Consider the following 19,233-nt stretch of genomic DNA (forward strand, 5'->3'; position numbering starts at 1 on the left):
GCACATGTCCTGGGAAAATGCAAATTCCTTCCATATAGTTTAACCTCCATAACATCATATTAGCCAAATTAATTTTACACAAGGTATAACTGCCTCCCCCATGCCTACAGAGTTTTCATGCAGAACCCACCAAAGCAACAATCTGATCCCCCAGAGCCATCCCAAGGCTCAGTGTTCCCATCATTCCTCCCCTTTTCCTTTTCTTTTACCTGTGCACACACACACACAAAATTCTCAAAAAGAAAAGGAGTACCCGTGGCACCCCAGAGACCAACCAATCCATTTGAGCATGAGCCTTCGTGAGCTACGAAAGCTCATGCTCAAACAAACCGGCCAGTCTCCAAGGTGCCACAAGCACTCCCCTTCTTCTTGCGAATACAGACTAACACGGCTGTTACTCTGAAACCACACAAAATTCTGTTTTGCCTAACATCCCTTGCGCTGTAATTACTCTTTTTACACAACTGTACCCCGATTACACTTCCATCTTGTAGAACTAGACACAACTAGGGGCAGCCAAGTTAAGTTCCAAAAGAAACCTCTTCCATCCTTTAGTGATTTTGATTACATTACCCAATAGTCAAATAATTTTGCTCAGATTCTCTCTCTACCTGCTGCCTGCAGCAGTCCCTTATAGACCATTTCTGTGGGAAAAGGGCCCATTTTCCCTCAGAATAGCTATAAAGGCTTCTGGGGACAGAAGCGTAGTGGTGATAGTAGCCACTCTACCTGACCCCCTTGGATAATTTAATTACCAAGCTTCCATCCAATGTGACTGCACAGAGTTGCACATACAGTTAACATTTATATAACTGGGTTTTATCATTAAACAAAAACTTCCTTCTTGACATCTCACATAAGTATCCAAAGTACCCTCCATTAAAACTTCAGAAAAACAAAAGAGTGTGGAAAGGCAGGTTGCACTTTGAAACTTTTATTTTTTTTTCCTCTACTCCCCCAGGACCAAGTCTCAGATCCAGTCTCTAAAGGTGGTCTGTTAACTCTGCTTTTGACCTTAAACCCTTTTGTGCCAAATCATCTTTCACTACCCCTAACTAATTTACAACCCTTCAGCAGCCCTTGCTGAAGCAGCACCAAACTTGAAAGATTACTGGCAGCTTCCCATAATGCTGCCCTTACTTCAAACCTCTCAAGCAGACTGAAGTGCCTCTTTTCCCTGGGAGGCATTCAGTCCCCATGGGCAGGGACCTTCTTCCCCTACCCATATACCAAGGAGGGTGGGCTCCTCAGCCACCCCCCATACCTCTGGGTCCCCTAAAACTTCCTCCATTTCCTTTTTAATCTTATCCCAGGTTGACCCCTGTACCTGGTATGGGCCCTGGTCCTCCCTTATCCATTTATCCAAAAAATCCTTTACCCTGGCTTGCCAGAACCCGCAACTACCATCACGAGAGTTCGCGATACCCCCTCCAAGCAGCTGCGTGGACTGTTGGGGAGGGGGACTTACAGGCTGCCACTCACCTATCCAATGCGATGCATCCGAGTCATGGCACCAAGATGTTAGGGGGCTTATTCCTTCACCCACTTACTTCCCTGGTCCTTCTCGCATGAACAGAGAGCAACAATACCCGAAGTCCAAAGGTGCAAACAATTCAATGTTTATTGGGGTGAACTTCCAGCAAGCATGATTCCAGTTTCCTTCCTTAGTATCCTCCTTCCCAGCTCTGACACCACAAAGCCTTACACCTGTGTCCCTGTTCCCATTCCTGCCCTTAGCCAAACATGATTCCAACTTCCTTACCCCCATTCCCTGTTCCCATCTCCCCCTTTAGCAAAACATGATTCCAATTTTCTTACCCCCATTCCCTGTTCCCATCTCACACGCCCACCCACTTCCTCATTGACTACAGATTATATAGTAAAACTTGAGTTCTGCTTAGCTATACCTTAACCAATCATTTTCCTGAAATTTAACTAACCAATCCTAACAGATTGTAACATGATTATGTAACCAATTATATCCCACCACCTCAATTAGTTTACACCCAGCAAAATTAATTATACAGCAGACAGGAACAATCACAGAACCAGACAGAGATTATACAGACAAACAACAGCAAAGTGGGAACTATAATGACAAAACAATACAGAAGTGAGGATTTCACATCCCAGCTATTGATAAGTGAGTTCTTGCCAGCCTTTCACATTTTCTAGGCACTTCCCTTTCTCTGGAGGTGATAGGAATACAATCCTGTCCTGATAGTGCCTAACAGCCCAATAGCACCTTATTTCAATGTGACTAGTTTGGAATGTGAGGATGTGACCGTTCGCTTCCCAGCTTATGGCTGCCTCTGCTGCTTAGCCAAAGGCCTGAGCCTAAGCACAGGGCCTCAGACTGTCACAGTAAGAGAAGGCCCTTACACTGGCAGACAGTGGTTTTGATTCTTTCTTTTATACCTCTATCACTAGCCAAGTGATAAGAATACACCTAAATTCTTAGAGTATAGGCCTTTACAGACAGGCCTGAATATCTATATCCTAACACCAGGACTGACTGAACGGGCATACCACTCCATTGACACAGGTAACGCTCACCCAATTAATTAAAGTCCAACCTTACCGGGTGTCTCCTCAAGCTAAAACTGCTATAGAACGGGAGATCCAGGATATGTTACGGATGCGTGTAATCCGCCCCTCTGAAAGTGCATGGGCATCTCCAGTCATTCTAGTTTCCAAATCAGATGGGGAGATATGTTTTTGCATGGACTACCATAAGCTAAATGCTGTAACTCGCCCAGACAACTATCCAATACCACGCACAGATGAACTATTGGAGAAACTGGGACGGGCCCAGTTCATCTCTACCTTGGACTTAACCAAGGGGTACTGGCAGGTACTGCTAGATGAATCTGCCAAGGAAAGGTCAGCCTTCACCACACATCTCGGGCTGTATGAATTTAATGTCCTCCTTTTCGGGCTGCAAAATGCACCCACCACCTTCCAAAGACTTGTAGATGGTCTCTTAGCGGGATTAGGAGAATATGCAGTCGTCTACCTTGACGATGTGGCCATATTTTCAGATTCCTGGGCAGACCATCTGGAACATCTACAAAAAGTCCTTGAGAGCATAAGGGAGGCAGGACTAACTGTTAAGGCTAAGAAGTGTCAAATAGGCCTCAACAGAGTGACTTGCCTTGGACACCAGGTGGGTCAAGGAACTATCAGCCTCCTACAGGCCAAAGTGGATGCTATCCAAAAGTGGCCTGTCCCCAAGTCAAAGAATCAGGTTCAATCCTTCTTAGGCTTGGCCAGTTATTACAGACGATTTGTACTGCAATACAGCCAAATTGCCGCCCCACTGACAGACCTAACCAAAAAGAAACAACCAAATGTCATTCAGTGGACCGAAGAGTGTCAGAAGGCCTTTAAGCACCTTAAAGCGACACTCATGTCTGACCCTGTACTAAGGGCCCCAGACTTTGACAAACCATTCCTAATAACCACAGATGCGTCCGAGTGTGGTGTGGGAGCAGTTCTAATGCAGAAAGGACCTGATCAAGAATTCCACCCTGTAGTGTTTCTCAGCAAAAAACTGTCTGAGAGGGAAAGCAACTGGTCAGTCAGTGAAAAAGAATGTTATGCCATTGTCTATGCCCTGGAAAAGCTACACCCATATGTTTGGGGATGGCGTTTCTACCTGCAAACCGACCATGCTGCGCTACAGTGGCTTCATACTGCCATGGGAAATAACAAAAAAACTTATTCGGTGGAGTTTAGCTCTCCAAGATTTTGATTTCCACATCCAACACATCTCAGGAGCTTCTAACAAAGTAGCTGATGCACTCTCCCGTGAAAGTTTCCCAGAATGAGCTGGGATTGTCCTTCAGATGTGGAAAATATTGTTAGTCTTTATGTACTTGTAGTATATTTAGAGGTGCATGTGTCTTATTAACTCTGTTTTCCTAGAGCTCCAGGAAGAAATCCCAGCCAGCGTTTCACCCTAGCTGAGATTTGGGGGGGGCGTGTCATAAATATAAAGGGAAGGGTAAATCCCTTTAAAATCCCTCCTGGCCAGAGGAAAAATCCTCTCACCTGTAAAGGGTTAAGAAGTTAAAGGTAACCTCACTGGCACTTGACCAAAATGACCAATGAGGAGACAAGATACTTTCAAAAGCTGGGAGGAGGGAGAGAAACAAAGGGTCTGTGTCTGTCTGTATGCTGCTTTTGCCAGGGACAGAACAGGAATGGAGTCTTAGAACTTTTAGTAAGTAATCTAGCTAGGTATGTGTTAGATTATGATTTCTTTAAATGGTTGAGAAAAGAGTTGTGCTGAATAGAATGACTATCCCTGTCTGTATCTTTTTTGTAACTTAAGGTTTTGCCGAGAGGGATTCTCTATGTTTTGAATCTAATTGCCCTGTAAGGTGTCTACCATCCTGATTTTACAGAGGTGATTCCTTTACTTCTATTAAAAGTCTTCTTGTAAGGAAACTGAATGCTTTTTCATTGTTCTAAGATCCAAGGATTTGGGTCTGTGGTCACCTATGCAAATTGGTGAGGATTTTTACCAAACTTTCCCCAGGAAGTGGGGTGCAAAGGTTGGGAGGATTTGGGGGGCAAAGACGTGTCCAAACTACGTTTCCCAGTAAAGCCAGTTAAAGTTTGGTGGTGGCAGTGGAAATCCAAAGGCAAAGGGTAAAATTAATTTGTACCTTGGGAAAGTTTTAACCTAAGGTGGTGAAAGTAAGCTTAGGAGGTTTTCATGCAGGTCCTCACATCTGTACACTAGAGTTCAGAGTGGGGAAGGAACCTTGACAACTGGAGATTTTGTCCAGCTCTAATGTCCACACTTCTAGCAGGACTTTGGCAAATTGAAAAGAGCTACAAGAACAAGCTGGTGGGGAGAGCTCCAAGGAGAGTGATCTCCTGAGGGTATTGGAGGCGAAGAAGGGACTCGACCCCCTCTGTAGGAACTTCCATGGGGTGGGGGTTTGTGAGAGCAGGGAGCTCTTCAACCTCTCTGGCCAAGGAAGGGAAAGACCCGACGGCTGACAGCTGGAGTCAGAAAAGGACTGGCTGAGACTAATATGCAAACATTAAACATGGAGCCATGGGAACAACTGACCGGGGGCCGTGGCTGGGTGGGTTCTGGCTCTGGGGTGTCCACCAGGGGGTCAGGTTGGAAGGTCACAATGGTCACTCCTGCCTTTGAAATCTATGGGTCTGGGTATCTCAGTGCAGTCTAGGGGAACAGACTTGTGCTCCACCCCTGACACTGAAGGCTGGCTCTGAGTTACAGCATTTTTCTGGTGCAGCCTGGCACAAGGGGAGGGTAAGAGACAGGCTAGTCGGAGGATGCTGTCCCTGATTTGAGTTCTTGGGTCAGGGATTTTGAAAGGAGCTGAAGGGATTTCATGGAATCATAGACATGGAGGGTTGGTGGGGACCTCAAGAGGCCAGCTGGTGCAGTGGTTCTCAACCTCTTTTCATTTGCAGACCCCTAAAAAATTTCATTGGAAGTATGGACCCCTTTGGAAATCTTAGACTTAGTCTGTGGACTCCCTGGGCTCCACGGCCCACAAGTTGAAAACCACTGACAACCTTTCACGGGCCCCTCACACACCATCCCCATTATTTAGGCTCTCAGATTCCATTGAAATTCAATTCCAGTGCCCAAGAGCATCCCTTATGGCAGAAGAGGAGGAGGAGAAAGGTCTGTTTAATGTCTCGGCACCAGTCCAGAAAGGGGAGGCACCTGGAGAATCTTTCAGAAACGGGAACTGGAATATTACTCACTTAAAAGCAAAATCAGCACCATGGCTGAGCCTGGGATCCAGCAGTGATGTCACAGCTGGATTGCGAGTGACTCCTGCTGCCAAGTGTAATGCCGACAGACCCGGGGTCTTGGCAGGTGGGATTGAACCTGGGAACCTTTGGAGCTAAAGGCATCGGCCTCTACCGCATGAGCTAAAGGCCAGCTGGCACTTAGCTAAGGCTGTAGAGCGGACTCACTCATCTCCCTCAGTGGTCTCTGTGCCTCTGGGTTACACAAGCATGAACCTTACCTCCCTTCCCCTCAATACCTGCCCTGCAGCTGAGTCCCCCATACCCCTCACCACATAGAAAGGGGGCTGGCAAGAGAACTAGAGCATGGAAGAACCAGGGGCTGGAATGAACTGGTGTGCCCTGTCTATAGAGAGCATTGCTGTTTGTAGCGCAGCGCTGTCTGGAGGGCAACAGCCTGAACTGCAGAGAGATCCAGGACAAGCAAACACCTTACTCACCATCGCTTTCCCAAGGGATGTTCTTTCCAAAAGGTGGCATGGTTTTCTCTTTGCTGCCGGTTGATCTTTCCATGCCGGAGCCTGGGCGGCCAGGCCGAGGTGCTGGCTCCAGGACTGCTTTGCTGGGCAGCCACAAGGTTCCCCAGAGCAGGCAAAGGGGCTGTGGCCCCAAGGATGGGAGTGGGGGTGTTGCCTTAAGTCCCTACTCTGACTCAGAGCTTGGGGACTGCATGGCCAGGGAGGGGTTTCCTCACAAGGTCCTTTGGGGCTGCAGCTGCTTCAAAGCAAGGAGAAAAGAGAGTAGCGAGAGCCAGCCAGGCAGCAGCTCTGTTGAGCTAATACACAACCTAAATCTCCCTGTCTGCAGATTTAGCCCATAACTTTTTGTCTCAGCTTCAAAAGCAGACGGTGGCCAATTATTGTCCATGGCTAAATAACAGCCCCACATATTTGAAGACTAAGTCCATCCTCATCCCCCTGAGTCGTCTTTTCTTAAGACTAACCAGACCCTCACAGGTCAGGTTTTCTAAACCTTTTATCATTTTTGCTGCTCTTCTCTGGACTCGAGTCAATTTGTCTACAACTTTCTAAAAGTGCGGCAGACAGAACTGGACACAATACTTCAGCTGAGGCCTCGCCAGTGCCAAGTAAAATAGGACAATAACCTCCTGTGTCTTACATTTGACACTGCTACTAATACCTCATAGAATCATAGGGTTGGAAGGGACCTCATGAGGTCATGTAGTCCAGTCCCCCGGCACTCATGCCCAGGACTAAGTGCTAGAGAACATAGGGGAGAAATCAAATCAGAATCTTACATGTCTGTATAGTAATGCGAGAAGTATGGGAAATAAGCAGGAAGAACTCAAAATGCTAGTTAATAAACAGACCTATGACATAGTTGGCATCACAGAGACTTGGTGGGATAATATGCATGACTGGATATTGATATGGAAGGGTAAAGCTTGCTCAGGAAGAACAGGCAGGGAAGAAAGGGAGGAGGTGTTGTCTTATATATCAGAAATACACTGGGACTGAAGTTGAGGTAGAAATAGGAGACAGACTTGTTGAAGGTCTCTGGGCAAGGGGAATAGTGGTGAAAAACAAGGGAGATGTCATGGTAGGTATCTACCACAGACCACCTAACCAGGAAGAAGAGGTAGATGAGGCTGTTTTTAAACAACCAACAACATCATCCAAAACACAGGACTTAGTGGTGATGCGGGATTTCAACTACCCAGACACCTGTTGGGAAGAATCATATTAACCTGTTTCACAACTGCATCCTATTATTGACTCATATTCAGTTGGTGATCCCCTATAAACTGAAATAATAATATAATATCATGCTGAAAAAGAGCATTACAACCACCTAGCTAGATACTCCCCATTTTGTAGTTGTGCTTTTGATTTTCTTTCCTAAGTGGAGTACTTTGCACTGGTCTTTATTGACTTTCATCTTGTTGATTTTTAGACCAGTCTCTAATTTGTCAGGGTCACTCTGAATTCTAATCCTGTCCTCCAAAGTCTTTGTAAACCCTTGGTGTCATCTGCAAATGTTATAAACATAAAGACAGGTTTCAGAGTAACAGCCGTGTTAGTCTGTATTCGCAAAAAGAAAAGGAGTACTTGTGGCACCTTAGAGACTAACCAATTTATTTGAGCATGAGCTTTCGTGAGCCACAGCTCACTTCATCGGATGCATGCCGTGGAAACTGCAGCAGACTTTATTTATACACAGAGAATATGAAAAAATACCTCCTCCCACCCCACTGTCCTGCTGGTAATAGCTTATCTAAAGTGATCATCAGGTGGGCCATTTCCAGCACAAATTGTGCTGGAAAATTGTGCTGGAAATTTCCAAATTGTGCTGGAGTCTTAGAACTTTTAGTAAGTAATCTAGTTAGGTATGTGTTAGATTATGATTTCTTTAAATGGCTGAGAAAAGAGCTGTGCTCATAGAATCATAGAATCATAGAATATCAGGGTTGGAAGGGACCCCAGAAGGTCATCTAGTCCAACCCCCTGCTCAAAGCAGGACCAATTCCCAGTTAAATCATCCCAGCCAGGGCTTTGTCAAGCCTGACCTTAAAAACCTCTAAGGAAGGAGATTCTACCACCTCCCTAGGTAACGCATTCCAGTGTTTCACCACCCTCTTAGTGAAAAAGTTTTTCCTAATATCCAATCTAAACCTCCCCCACTGCAACTTGAGACCATTACTCCTCGTTCTGTCATCTGCTACCATTGAGAACAGTCTAGAGCCATCCTCTTTGGAACCCCCTTTCAGGTAGTTGAAAGCAGCTATCAAATCCCCCCTCATTCTTCTCTTCTGCAGGCTAAACAATCCCAGCTCCCTCAGCCTCTCCTCATAACTCATGTGTTCCAGTCCCCTAATCATTTTTGTTGCCCTTCGCTGGACTCTCTCCAATTTATCCACATCCTTCTTGAAGTGTGGGGCCCAAAACTGGACACAATACTCCAGATGAGGCCTCACCAATGTCGAATAGAGGGGAACGATCACGTCCCTCGATCTGCTCGCTATGCCCCTACTTATACATCCCAAAATGCCATTGGAATAGAATGGCTCAATAGAATGACTATTCTTGTCTGTGTGTCTTTTTTGTAACTTAAGGTTTTGCCTAGAGCAATTCTCTATGTTTTGAATCTAATTACCCTGTAAGGTATCTACCATCCTGATTTTACAGAGGTGATTCCTTTACTTCTATTAAAAGTCTTCTTGTAAGAAAACTGAATGCTTTTTTTCATTGTTCTAAGATCCAAGGGTTTGGGTCTGTGGTCACCTATGCAAATTGCTGAGGATTTTTACCAAACCTTCCCCAGGAAGTGGGGTGCAAGGGTTGGGAGGATTTTGGGGGGAAAGACGTGTCCGAACTACGTTTCCCAGTAAACCCAGATAAAGTTTGGTGGTAGCAGTGGAAATCCAAGGGCAAAGGATAAAATTAATTTGTATCTTGGGGAAATTTTAACCTAAGCTGGTAAAAGTAAGCTTAGGAGGTTTTCATGCAGGTCCCCACATCTGTACCCTAGAGTTCAGAGTGGGGAAGGAACCTTGACAGCCGTAGTCTAGGCTAATTAGATTGTGAGGTCTCTGGGACAGGGAATCTTTTGTCCCATGTTGGACAGCGCCTAGCACAATGGGGTCCTGGTTCATGGCTCGGGCTCCTGGGTACTAGGGTAATATAAATAATGAATAATAATAGTTACATCTGATTTAAGCTCTGGAAAATCAGGTAGTTTGTGACTACAAGAATGATTTAAGAATTAATACAAGAATGGCTGAAGGCAGTGGTTCTCAATACAGGGATACCCCTGGGGATACGCAAAGGTCTTCCAAGGGGTACATCAATTCCTCTAGGTATTGGCCTAGTTTTAGAAAGCACTAGCAAAGTCAGTGACTCGTTTATAGTGCTCTATGTACCATACACGTAAATACCAGTGCAATACTTATATTCCAATTGATTTGTTTTGTAATTATAGGGTAAACATGAGAAAGTCAGTAATAGTGGGCTGTGACACTTTTGTATTTTTGTGTCTGATTTTGTAGGCAAGTAGTTGTTAAGTGAGGTGGAACTTGGGACTACCCAAGGCAAATCAGACTCCTGAAAGGAGTAGAGTAGTCTGGAAAGGTTGAGAACCACTGGCTTAAGGTAACTTTATCCCAGTCTCCCTGCAACTACATGGGAAGGAGATTTCTGAGCAGATGGCTCTTTAATCTAGCAGACAAAGGCATGACAAGAGCCAATGGCTGGGAGCTGAAGCTAGAGAAATTCAGGCTAGAATCATAGAACTGAAAGGAACCTCAAAAGGTCATCCAGTCCAGTCCCCTGCACTCATGGCAGGACCAGCACCAAATATAACATCCTTAACAGTTGTTTGTGCAACTTGCTCTTAAAAATCTCCAATGATAGAGATTCCACAACCTCCCTAGGCAATTTATTCCAGTGCTTAACTACCCTGACAGTTAGAAAGTTTTTTCTAATGTCCAACCTAAAACTCCTTTGCTGCAATTTAAGTCCATTGCTTCTTGTCCTATCATCAGAGGTTTAGGAGATCAATTTTTCTCCCTCCTCCTTGTAACAATCTTTTAGGTATTTGAAAACTGTTATTATATCCCCTTTCAGTCTTCTCTTTTTCAGAGTAAACAAACCCAGTTCTTTCAATTTTCGCTCATAGGTCATGTTTCTCCAGACCCCTAATCATCCTTGTTGCTCTTATCTGGACTCTCTCCAATTTGTCAACATCCTTCCTAAAATGTGGTGCCCAGAACTGGACACAATACTCCAGTTGAGGCCTAATCAGCACAGAGTAGAGTGGAAGAATTACTTTTCGTGTCTTGCTTACAACACTCCTTCTAATACATCCCAGAATCAGTGGTGAGCTGGAGCCGGTTTGCACCGGTTAGTGCGAACCGATTGTTAAATTTTGAAGCCGGTTCAGAACAGGTTGTTAAAGGGGTGGGGAAGCTCAGACGGAACGGACAGGATCTGGCCCGCGGGACCGTCCTGTCCGCCCCACCTGAGCTCTCGGCTGGGGAGGCTCCCATGTGAATTTGTACTGACCCGGCGGCACTTTGAGCCTTCGGAGGTGGGTCCTTCACTCACTCCGGGTCTTCGGCGGCGTTTTGGAGGCAGGTTCTTCAGTGCCACCGAAGACCTGGAGGACTGAAGGACGTGCCGCCAAAGTGCCACCAAAGACCCGGAGCGAGTGAAGGAACCGGTTCTTGAGCTTCTGGCAGCTCATCGCTGCCCAGAATGATGTCTGGTTTTTTTGCAACAGCGTTACACTGTTGACTTATATTTAGCTTGTGATCCACTATGACCCCTAGATCCCTTTCTGCAGTACTCCTTCCTAGGCAGGAGTTCTGTAATCGTGATTAGCCTTTGGAGCAACTTACCTAAGGAAGTGGTTTAAGGAATATTGATGTAGCGCACACACACCGACATCAGGGAAGCCATACAAATGGTTATAAGCAGCTGGCCCATGAGAGTACAAGGCGAAACATCAACCTGTCTCACTGTCAGGCAAAGAAATATATCAGGAATTTAAAAAAAAAAAAAGACAAGGGGAAGTGAATGCAAACAGAATTTCAGTGAAACGCAGATTGATACGGCTGTAAGTGGTTGGATTGGAATAGCCACTAAGGGGCAGCAGAGGGTAAGGGATATGGAGAAGGGGCTGGTTTTACCCTAAGGTTTAGCCTGAGAATGGCTTGGAGGATCTGCTGGGCCCTAGTGTCCCATCTCCAAAATAGGCTCGTGCCATACTGTGATTATTTCAACAAGCGCCTAAGGGCCTCATGGAGGATAGGCACATCAATGGCTATTAGTCAGGATTAGGGTGACCAGATAGCAAGTGTGAAAAATCGGGACAGAGGGTGAGGGGTAATAGGAGCCTATATAAGAAAAAGCCCCAAATACTGGGACTGTCCCTATAAAATTGGGACATCTGGTCACCCTAGCCAAGATGGGCATGGAAGTGTCTCTAGACTCTGTTTCCCAGAAGCTGGGAATGAGCGACAGGGGATGATCACTTGAGGATTATCTGTTCTGTTCATTCCCTCTGGGACACCTGGCATTGGCCACTGTCGGCAGACAGGATACTGGGCTAGATGGATCTTTGGTCTGACCCAGTCTGGACGTTCTTATGCCTCTATAGGGAGCCTGATGGGTGCTGTAAAAACAGATAGTGACAAAGGCTCCCTACGCCCAAGAGATTACTTATGCAGCAGGGAAAGGCAGACCAGAAGTGGGAGGGAAAACAGACACACAGAAGGCAGAAAGGACTTGCCCAAGTTCATACAGCCATTAGTGGCAGAGTCAGGAAGTCACCCTTAGACTGTCGGTTCTTTAGGGAAGAGACTAGACTGTGTGTCTGGGTGTCTACACCCCCTCGGCACTACTGCCAACAATGATAAAACCCTTCCACGGTCTACACCGAAGCTCTGTCCGCCAGGCCAAGTTGTTTTCCTATGTTCTTGCCGAGAAAGGCAGGATGAGAAACAATAGCTGGACGTTACAGACAGACAAATGTGAAATAAGTAGGGTTGGCAGAATTCAGGTTTGATGGATCCTGTCCATGGGTATTTTTAAGCATTTTTAAAATTATATTATCTATTTGTACAAAATTAGTAGTGGGAGGGTCGACATCACATGTGAAAATATAAAAGGTCAATATGCTTAAACTTTCCTTACTTTTGTCTATCGGTAAATTTCAGTTTTTATGGTTAGAAATATTTTCCATTGGTTTGTGTGTGTGCATGGGGAAATTGATCTTTACCAACATTTACCAATAAAAATCTGATCCTTCCAAGCTCAGAAATAAGACCTACAGTTTTGTTTTGTTTTAACAGTGAAAGTGATTAACTATTGGACTCAACTATCAAGGGACGGGGTGGATTTCCCATCTCTTGAAGTCTTCAGATCCGCACTGGAGGCTCTTCAGGAAGATGTTTTAGTCATGCGCAATTTATTGAGATTAATACAGGGGCTACTGAGAGAACCTCTCCAGCCTGTGTGACGTGGGCGATGAGACCAGATGATCTAAGGGTCCCTTTTGGCCTTAAACTCCCTGTTTCAGAAGGTGTCGGTCCCTATCGTTCATTGTATAAAACTAACCTGGGGGGAAGGAACTGCATCCGGGTGTTCAGCTTTGTCCAGAGCGGATAGGGTGCTAATAGCAACCTTGTAGTTAAAACACAAGGCCAGAGCCTGGGAGATCTAAGACGTGAGTCTCATTGTTATTAGTGGCCTGCTTTCCCGAGGCACACCCTGGCTCCCATCAGCAGTGTCCTTGTTCTCATTTAGTATCACCCCTCCCGCTTTTTTTATATGGGAGGTGCTGAGATTATGGAGAAAAGTAACAGAATAAAGCCCTCAGGCAGTGGCCCTCCACCTTTCTAGACGACTGTACCCCTTTCAGGAGTCTGATTTGTCTTGTGTACCCCCAAGTTTCACTTCCCTTAAAATAAACTTGCTTACAAAATCAGACATAAAAACACACAAGTGTTGCTGAAAAAGGGCCGACTTTCTCATTTTTAACCATAAAACAAATCAATTGGAATATAAATAGTGTACTGACATTTCAGCTGATGTACCCCCTGGAAGACCTCTGCCTGCCCCCGTGTACCCCTGGCTGAGAACCACTGCCCTACGGAATGGAACCCTGGTAGTTGCAGCAACAGTAAAAATGGACAGTCTGTCATCTCTCTTCTTATTTTGTGTGAGACACTTTATCCTTCTACACAGAACAGTTTTGTCGTCATAAAAAGTACATAAGAACATAAGAACGGCCAGACTGGGTCAGACCAAAGGTCCATCTTGCCTTTGTCCTGTCTGCCGACAGTGGCGATCCCAGGTGCCCCAGAGGGAATGAACAGAAGAGGGAATTTAGAATTAAGGGCCCAGAATAGACAGGGGCCGGATGACCCGTGGCTGGAAATCGGCCTCGCACCATTGGAGTCAACGGGCCACACCTGGAGCTGGGCGCACTGGTGTAGTTATAATAAACTCCGTGGTGCCAGATCCCCAGCTGGTGTAAACCAGAGTAGCCACAATACGGCTGCTGAGCCTCCGGCCCGCCGCTGGCTGTGAAGCAGACAGATCTGCAAAGCTGCACAGCTGTAACTAGAGTTTTAAGGAGCTGTGAGGTGTGTTTCCCTGTTGCTTGGTCAAAGTGTTACCACGTGATTTCTGGTACCCACTGAGGCTCGTTAAAAAACTTGCAGTTCCTCCCTGCTTTGACTTTTTAATTGTTGCCTTTGCTCCCTGCTTGCAAAGTGTGTAATCCCCAGGGCTAATTAGGGAGAGCTTTGAATTATTGTCCCTATGGGGCTTGTTAGCCGCAGCAGAAATGTTGGCAAACAGTGAGTGTAAATGAAACCCGACTGCGTGCAGAGGGGAGCTAAGTCAAGGTGAGACATTAGTAAGGCCAAAAATCCCTGGAGAACAATTACAATGTAACAAGCAGAAGCAGACATCTAACACCAGATCCCCACCTGGGGTAAATCAGCCGAAGACCAGTCGAGTTCAGTGGGACTCCGCTGATTTACTCCGGCCAATGAAATGGACCCGGGTTCCGTGGAGAATTTCTCAGCAACAATCCCTCACAAATGGATGGTAAAGACAAGTACAGAGTAGCACGTCACAGCTAAACACCCTGCGACAGCCAGATGGCTCATGGGTGGTCTGGAAATGGGATACGGGGCCTTCCCCCTCTTGGGGGCACCAGCTTCAATCCGGTCCTAGAGCAGGGGGACGGGCTGGCTCGGATGGTGGTGCAGGGTGGGGAATGGGATATGAGGCTTCTCCACTCTAGGGGCAGCTGGCTCTGATCTGGCCCAAGGCCAAGGGGTCTAGCTGGCTCAGGGGGTTAGGAATAGGATATGAGGCCTTTCTCCATTAAGGGTTGCCACCCCAGCTCCAATCTGGCCCTGAGCTAGTGAATATGGGAATGGCATATGGGGCACTGGTTCCAGTCCACTAATGGCTGAGGGTCATTAGCGCAAAGGGGGCATTCGATTGGCTCAGTAAAAGTATTTGGCAGTGGCCCACCCCACTCCCAGGGCACATACTAGTGGAAACACCAAGACATCGGGCACCAGCTCCCAGCCCTGTTGTATTGCTTGTTGGAGGTGCCAAGTGTCAAATGGGGCAGTGACTCTGAACTCCCTTCCCGCTCCTGGCACTGACCCTGCCGGGGAATGGCTCTGAGTCCCAGTGTGACGGTGTGCTTCAGGGAGTGAGGTGGGAGGTCCAGTAGGGGGCGCTGGCCCCTCGCAGTCGGTGCTGACCTCAATGCCCCAATGTGGTGCTAGGGGGCATGATGCATTGGGAATTTCCCTCTTTTGGGTTAAACTTGAAACCAACTCTCTGCTCCTAGTCGCCTTGTCACTTTTCCTTAGAGCTGGTGTCCAGCCCAAACGCAGACTCAGTTTGTCTCATTCTGCCTTCTTCTGTTCACTCTTTTGGTCTGAACTTGGTACAGGGCTCTTCTTCCTCTACAGTAATGCACCACTATAGTGCACTGTAAAACAGCCACAGTGTCCCACCTCAGAGGTGGCTACCCTTCAAAAGGCAACGAGGCACCTCACAGGTGGGTTATTTAGATAACATTTTCCAAGCAGTTTCAAGTCTTTGGGTGAAAAATCCTCAGGACTGGCAATCAATCCAGCTATGATTAATCATTACAAAGAATCAGGCAACAACTGGAAATGCTGTTTAAAGCCTTGCACAGGCTTTCTACTGAAAAAAGGTATCTGTTTTTATTAACATTCAGCATCCAATAAATGTAAGACAGGATTCCACGGGGAAGAAATGTACTGCAGTCATTGTTATAGCTAGTTTTCAATTCTCTTTGTATGAGTGAGACGAAATAAGGGAGCTCGATGGATAGATGAGATATTGTTTGCCTTGTTGTAGCCATGGTGGCCCCAGGATCTGAGAGAGAAAAGGTGGGTCAGAGAACACCTTTCATTGGGGCAACTTCTGTTGGTGGAGGGGACAAGCTTTTGAGCTAGACAGAGCTCTTGCCCACCTCTGGAGGAGGGAACCATAGTGTCACAGCTAAATACAAAGAACTTTGGCCCAGATCCTCCCATTGATTTCAATGGTCTGGAGTTTTATTATTGCTATTTTCCAGATACAACCGAAATAAGTAAAAGAATAAAACCCCAAGGAAGATAACACAGCTTCGGCAATAGTTAAAATGGTCAGACTGTCACTTCTCTTCAGGTCATATGTTGTATGAGACACTTGATCATAAGGGGTTCACACATGTTGTAGGAGACCACCTGCAATGAAAAAAGAAAAGGAGGACTTGTGGCACCTTAGAGACTAACAAATTGGTTAGTCTCTAAGGTGCCACACGTCCTCCTTTCCTTTTTGCTGATACAGACTAACACGGCTGCTACTCTGAAACCTGTCACTTGCAATGAAGCCGTCACTTTTAACATCTCTGCAGGCAAAGGACAAAGGAAGTTTAGTAGGCACCACAGGGTCTCCGGTTGTTGGGATTCCTTCCAAAGCCTGTTCCACTTGGCTGATCCAGCTCTGGGAGAGCACTTCATCCAGTTCCCTGGGGAAACTCACTTCTACTCCATATCTTATCACTCAGGTCCCTTTATTCAGAATACAGCAAAGTGACGCTGAGTTGATTTGACTCAGCTCACCCCACTGATGACATGTCTGAGCGACTCGCAAATCTGTCATGGATTTAGCCTCCCAACAACCCCAAGGGAAGCAGAAAATCAACATTAACTGTCCAAAAAGTTGATTAATGCAGAATTCAGTGCAGCCACTCGCCGTGCACTGGGCACCCTTAATTCTGCGATGACAGAGAGTTGGGGTGGTTAGTTTCCATGGCTGTGTCAATCCCAGCACAGTGCTCAATGCTGAACTAGTCCATCTCCATGCCCATGAGACGCAGCAGCAGGGACTGGCTGGATGGGTCAGTGAACGGTTTGAACTGGCCTGCTTTCTCTGAGGAGTTATAGCCCGAGGAAACAGCTGGTGGGGCAGCCCCGGAGCTGATTGTACCAGGCGATTAGATCCTCACCAGTTACACTGTTGTTACAGGGAAACTCAGCTGAGCCCCCACACTGGGAGAGAGACACCTCCTCATTGACTCCTCCACCTTGAAAAACTACCACCATTGAGCTCAGACTGTGAACAATAATCTAGGTGCTGACTGGAGAGCTTTGGCTAGCCTCAGGGAGTGAATGGCATTGAAGATGACAACCTCCTAAAGTGGCCAGATAGAAGAGAAATTTTGGCTGGCCTACCATAAGGGTCTAGGAGAACCCTGCACTCATGGGAGATGGGCACCTTGTGTCCTTGGGCTTCTTTGCAAGTCTCCCAGGAGTTGGATCTATCTTATGCATGCAGAGAAAGTGTTTGTCCACAAATCAGTTTCCTCAAGGCCTTTTTCATCTCCTTGTTTCTCAGGGTGTATATAAAGGGGTTCAGCAGAGGGGTGACTGCAGTATAGAATACAGCCACTACCCCGTCGGATGCTTGACTCGAAGAGGGATGCAGGTATATGAAGACTGGGGGCCCATAGTACAGCAGCACCAGGGTGAGGTGGGCGCTGCAGGTGGAGAACGCCCGCTGCCTCCCTTGGGCCGTGCGGATCTTCAGGATGGCGGAGGCTATGTAGGTATAAGAAACGCAGATGAGCAGGAAGCAGCCGGCCACCACTGCCCCAATGTTGGCCAGAATGACGACTTGATTGATGGCTGTGTTGGCGCAGGCCAGCTTCAGCATGGCGGGGATGTCACAGACGAAGTATTCCACGTGATTGGGGCCACAGTAGGGCAGGCGAAAGGTCAGGAAGGCCTGGATCATGGCATGGATTGAGCCGGTGAGCCAAGTGCCAGCTGCCAGCCACAGGCAGGTCTTTCTGCTCATCACCACGCTGTAGCGCAGGGGGTGGCAGATGGCCAGGAAGCGGTCGTAAGCCATTACCGTATAGAGGAAGCACTCGGTGCTGCACAGGAAATGGAAGGCGTAGAGCTGCGCCACGCAGCCGCCGAAGGAGATGGCCCTGCCACCGGGCCCCACCAAGCCAGCCAGGATCTTGGGCACGGTGACAGAGGAGAGGCAGGCGTCGAGGAAGGAGAGGTGGCCAAGGAAGCAGTACATGGGCAGGGCATGGAGTCGAGGATCGCAGAGCACAGTCAGCAGGGTGAGGATGTTGCCCAGCAGGGTGAGCAGGTAGAGGAGGAGGAAGAGGAGGAAGAAGAGAGAGGGAAGCTCCCTGGTGTTTGGGAGACCCTCCAGGATGAATTCCGTCACTGGCGTTTGGTTTCCTGGCTCCATCTGCTTCCCCCCTGTGCAGAGCAACAGTAGCTAGAGCAGTGCGAATCAGAGCAGAAGTTACCCCAGTATGTGTCTGTCTGTCTGTCTGTCTCTCTGTCTCTCTCTCTCTTCCACACTCAGTTCAATGGAGTAACATGCCACCATAACTCAGAGGTCCTTTCACACTAGTCTCCCACCGGCTCCTCGTTGCAAGGCAAAGCACAGCGATTATTCATCCCCTCCGGTATCTATCTAGACCCTGTGACTGTTGCATGTGACAACCTCAGACTTTTAAATGTATTTTTTCCTCAAAATACCTCTCCCAGGGTTTAGCATCCCTGGATTTACAGCCTATGAGCTGAGGCACAGAACAGCTCAAAGACACACAGGAAGCCCGCATCAGAGCAGGAGATTTAAACTCAGGTTTCTCAGATCCATGGCTCGTGACTTCACTGCTGGACTGTCCTTCCTCTCATCTTGTCTCCTCTCACCTCATCTGTGAACAATGTCCTGCTAATGTAGGTAGATAAATAGCCTGATTACCAGTCTGTCACCTCCTGACCAATCACTATAGATTATCTATCTATCTCTCTATCTACCCCTATACACACCACTGTTCTCTCTTGCACAGTATCCATCTAGCCTAGTTCTCCTCTTGTCACCCATCATCAGCCTGCTGGATGCAGGAAGGGCGTGCTGGAGAGATGCCGAGTGTCACAAACCACTGAACGATGCTGGAAGCTGACCCTGTTGGCCCGTGTATCTATTGCATGATTTCAGTTCCAGTTCCCACACTTGCCCACGCAGGAAAGTCAATGGCCAGAGCGCCTGCACAGATGACAGCCAGCATGAAATTAGGGGGATTGTACAAAGCAGGAAAGGGGGTATCCTCTCCTGATCAGGGAATGAGGTGATCCCAAACTGGGAGAGGTTAGGGAGAAAGGACCCACTAGAGGCAGATGAACTCTTAGCTCCCCTCTGTAGGGTTTCTTGTACCATGCGTCCTATGAAAGAGTTGGTACCAGAGCCTCAGATCAGAGCCTGGGCTGGATGGACCTTGGGTTAACCTGGTCTGGCAGTCCCTCTGTCCCTAAAGAAAAGCCGTTCCCCGGCTCAGACACACTCACCACTGTCACGGGACCGGGATGAGGAACAGCCGCTTCGTTGTCTCCGC

At 47.2% G+C, this 19,233-nt stretch overlaps 1 protein-coding gene across 1 annotated transcript; it reads right to left on the reverse strand.

Moving 5' to 3' along the window:
* Nucleotides 1-13,476: 13,476 nt before the first annotated feature.
* On the reverse strand, nt 13,477-18,080 carry LOC140896637 (olfactory receptor 10S1-like). The gene is made up of 2 exons (XM_073308560.1): nt 17,170-18,080; nt 13,477-13,504 (listed from the first exon to the last, which is right to left on the reverse strand). The coding sequence occupies exons 1-2, from the start codon at nt 18,078-18,080 to the stop codon at nt 13,477-13,479; spliced, it is 939 nt and encodes a 312-aa protein (XP_073164661.1).
* Nucleotides 18,081-19,233: the final 1,153 nt, after the last annotated feature.

Source organism: Lepidochelys kempii, chromosome 13 (assembly GCF_965140265.1).
Source record: "Lepidochelys kempii isolate rLepKem1 chromosome 13, rLepKem1.hap2, whole genome shotgun sequence".
Lineage (NCBI taxonomy): Eukaryota > Metazoa > Chordata > Testudines > Cheloniidae > Lepidochelys > Lepidochelys kempii.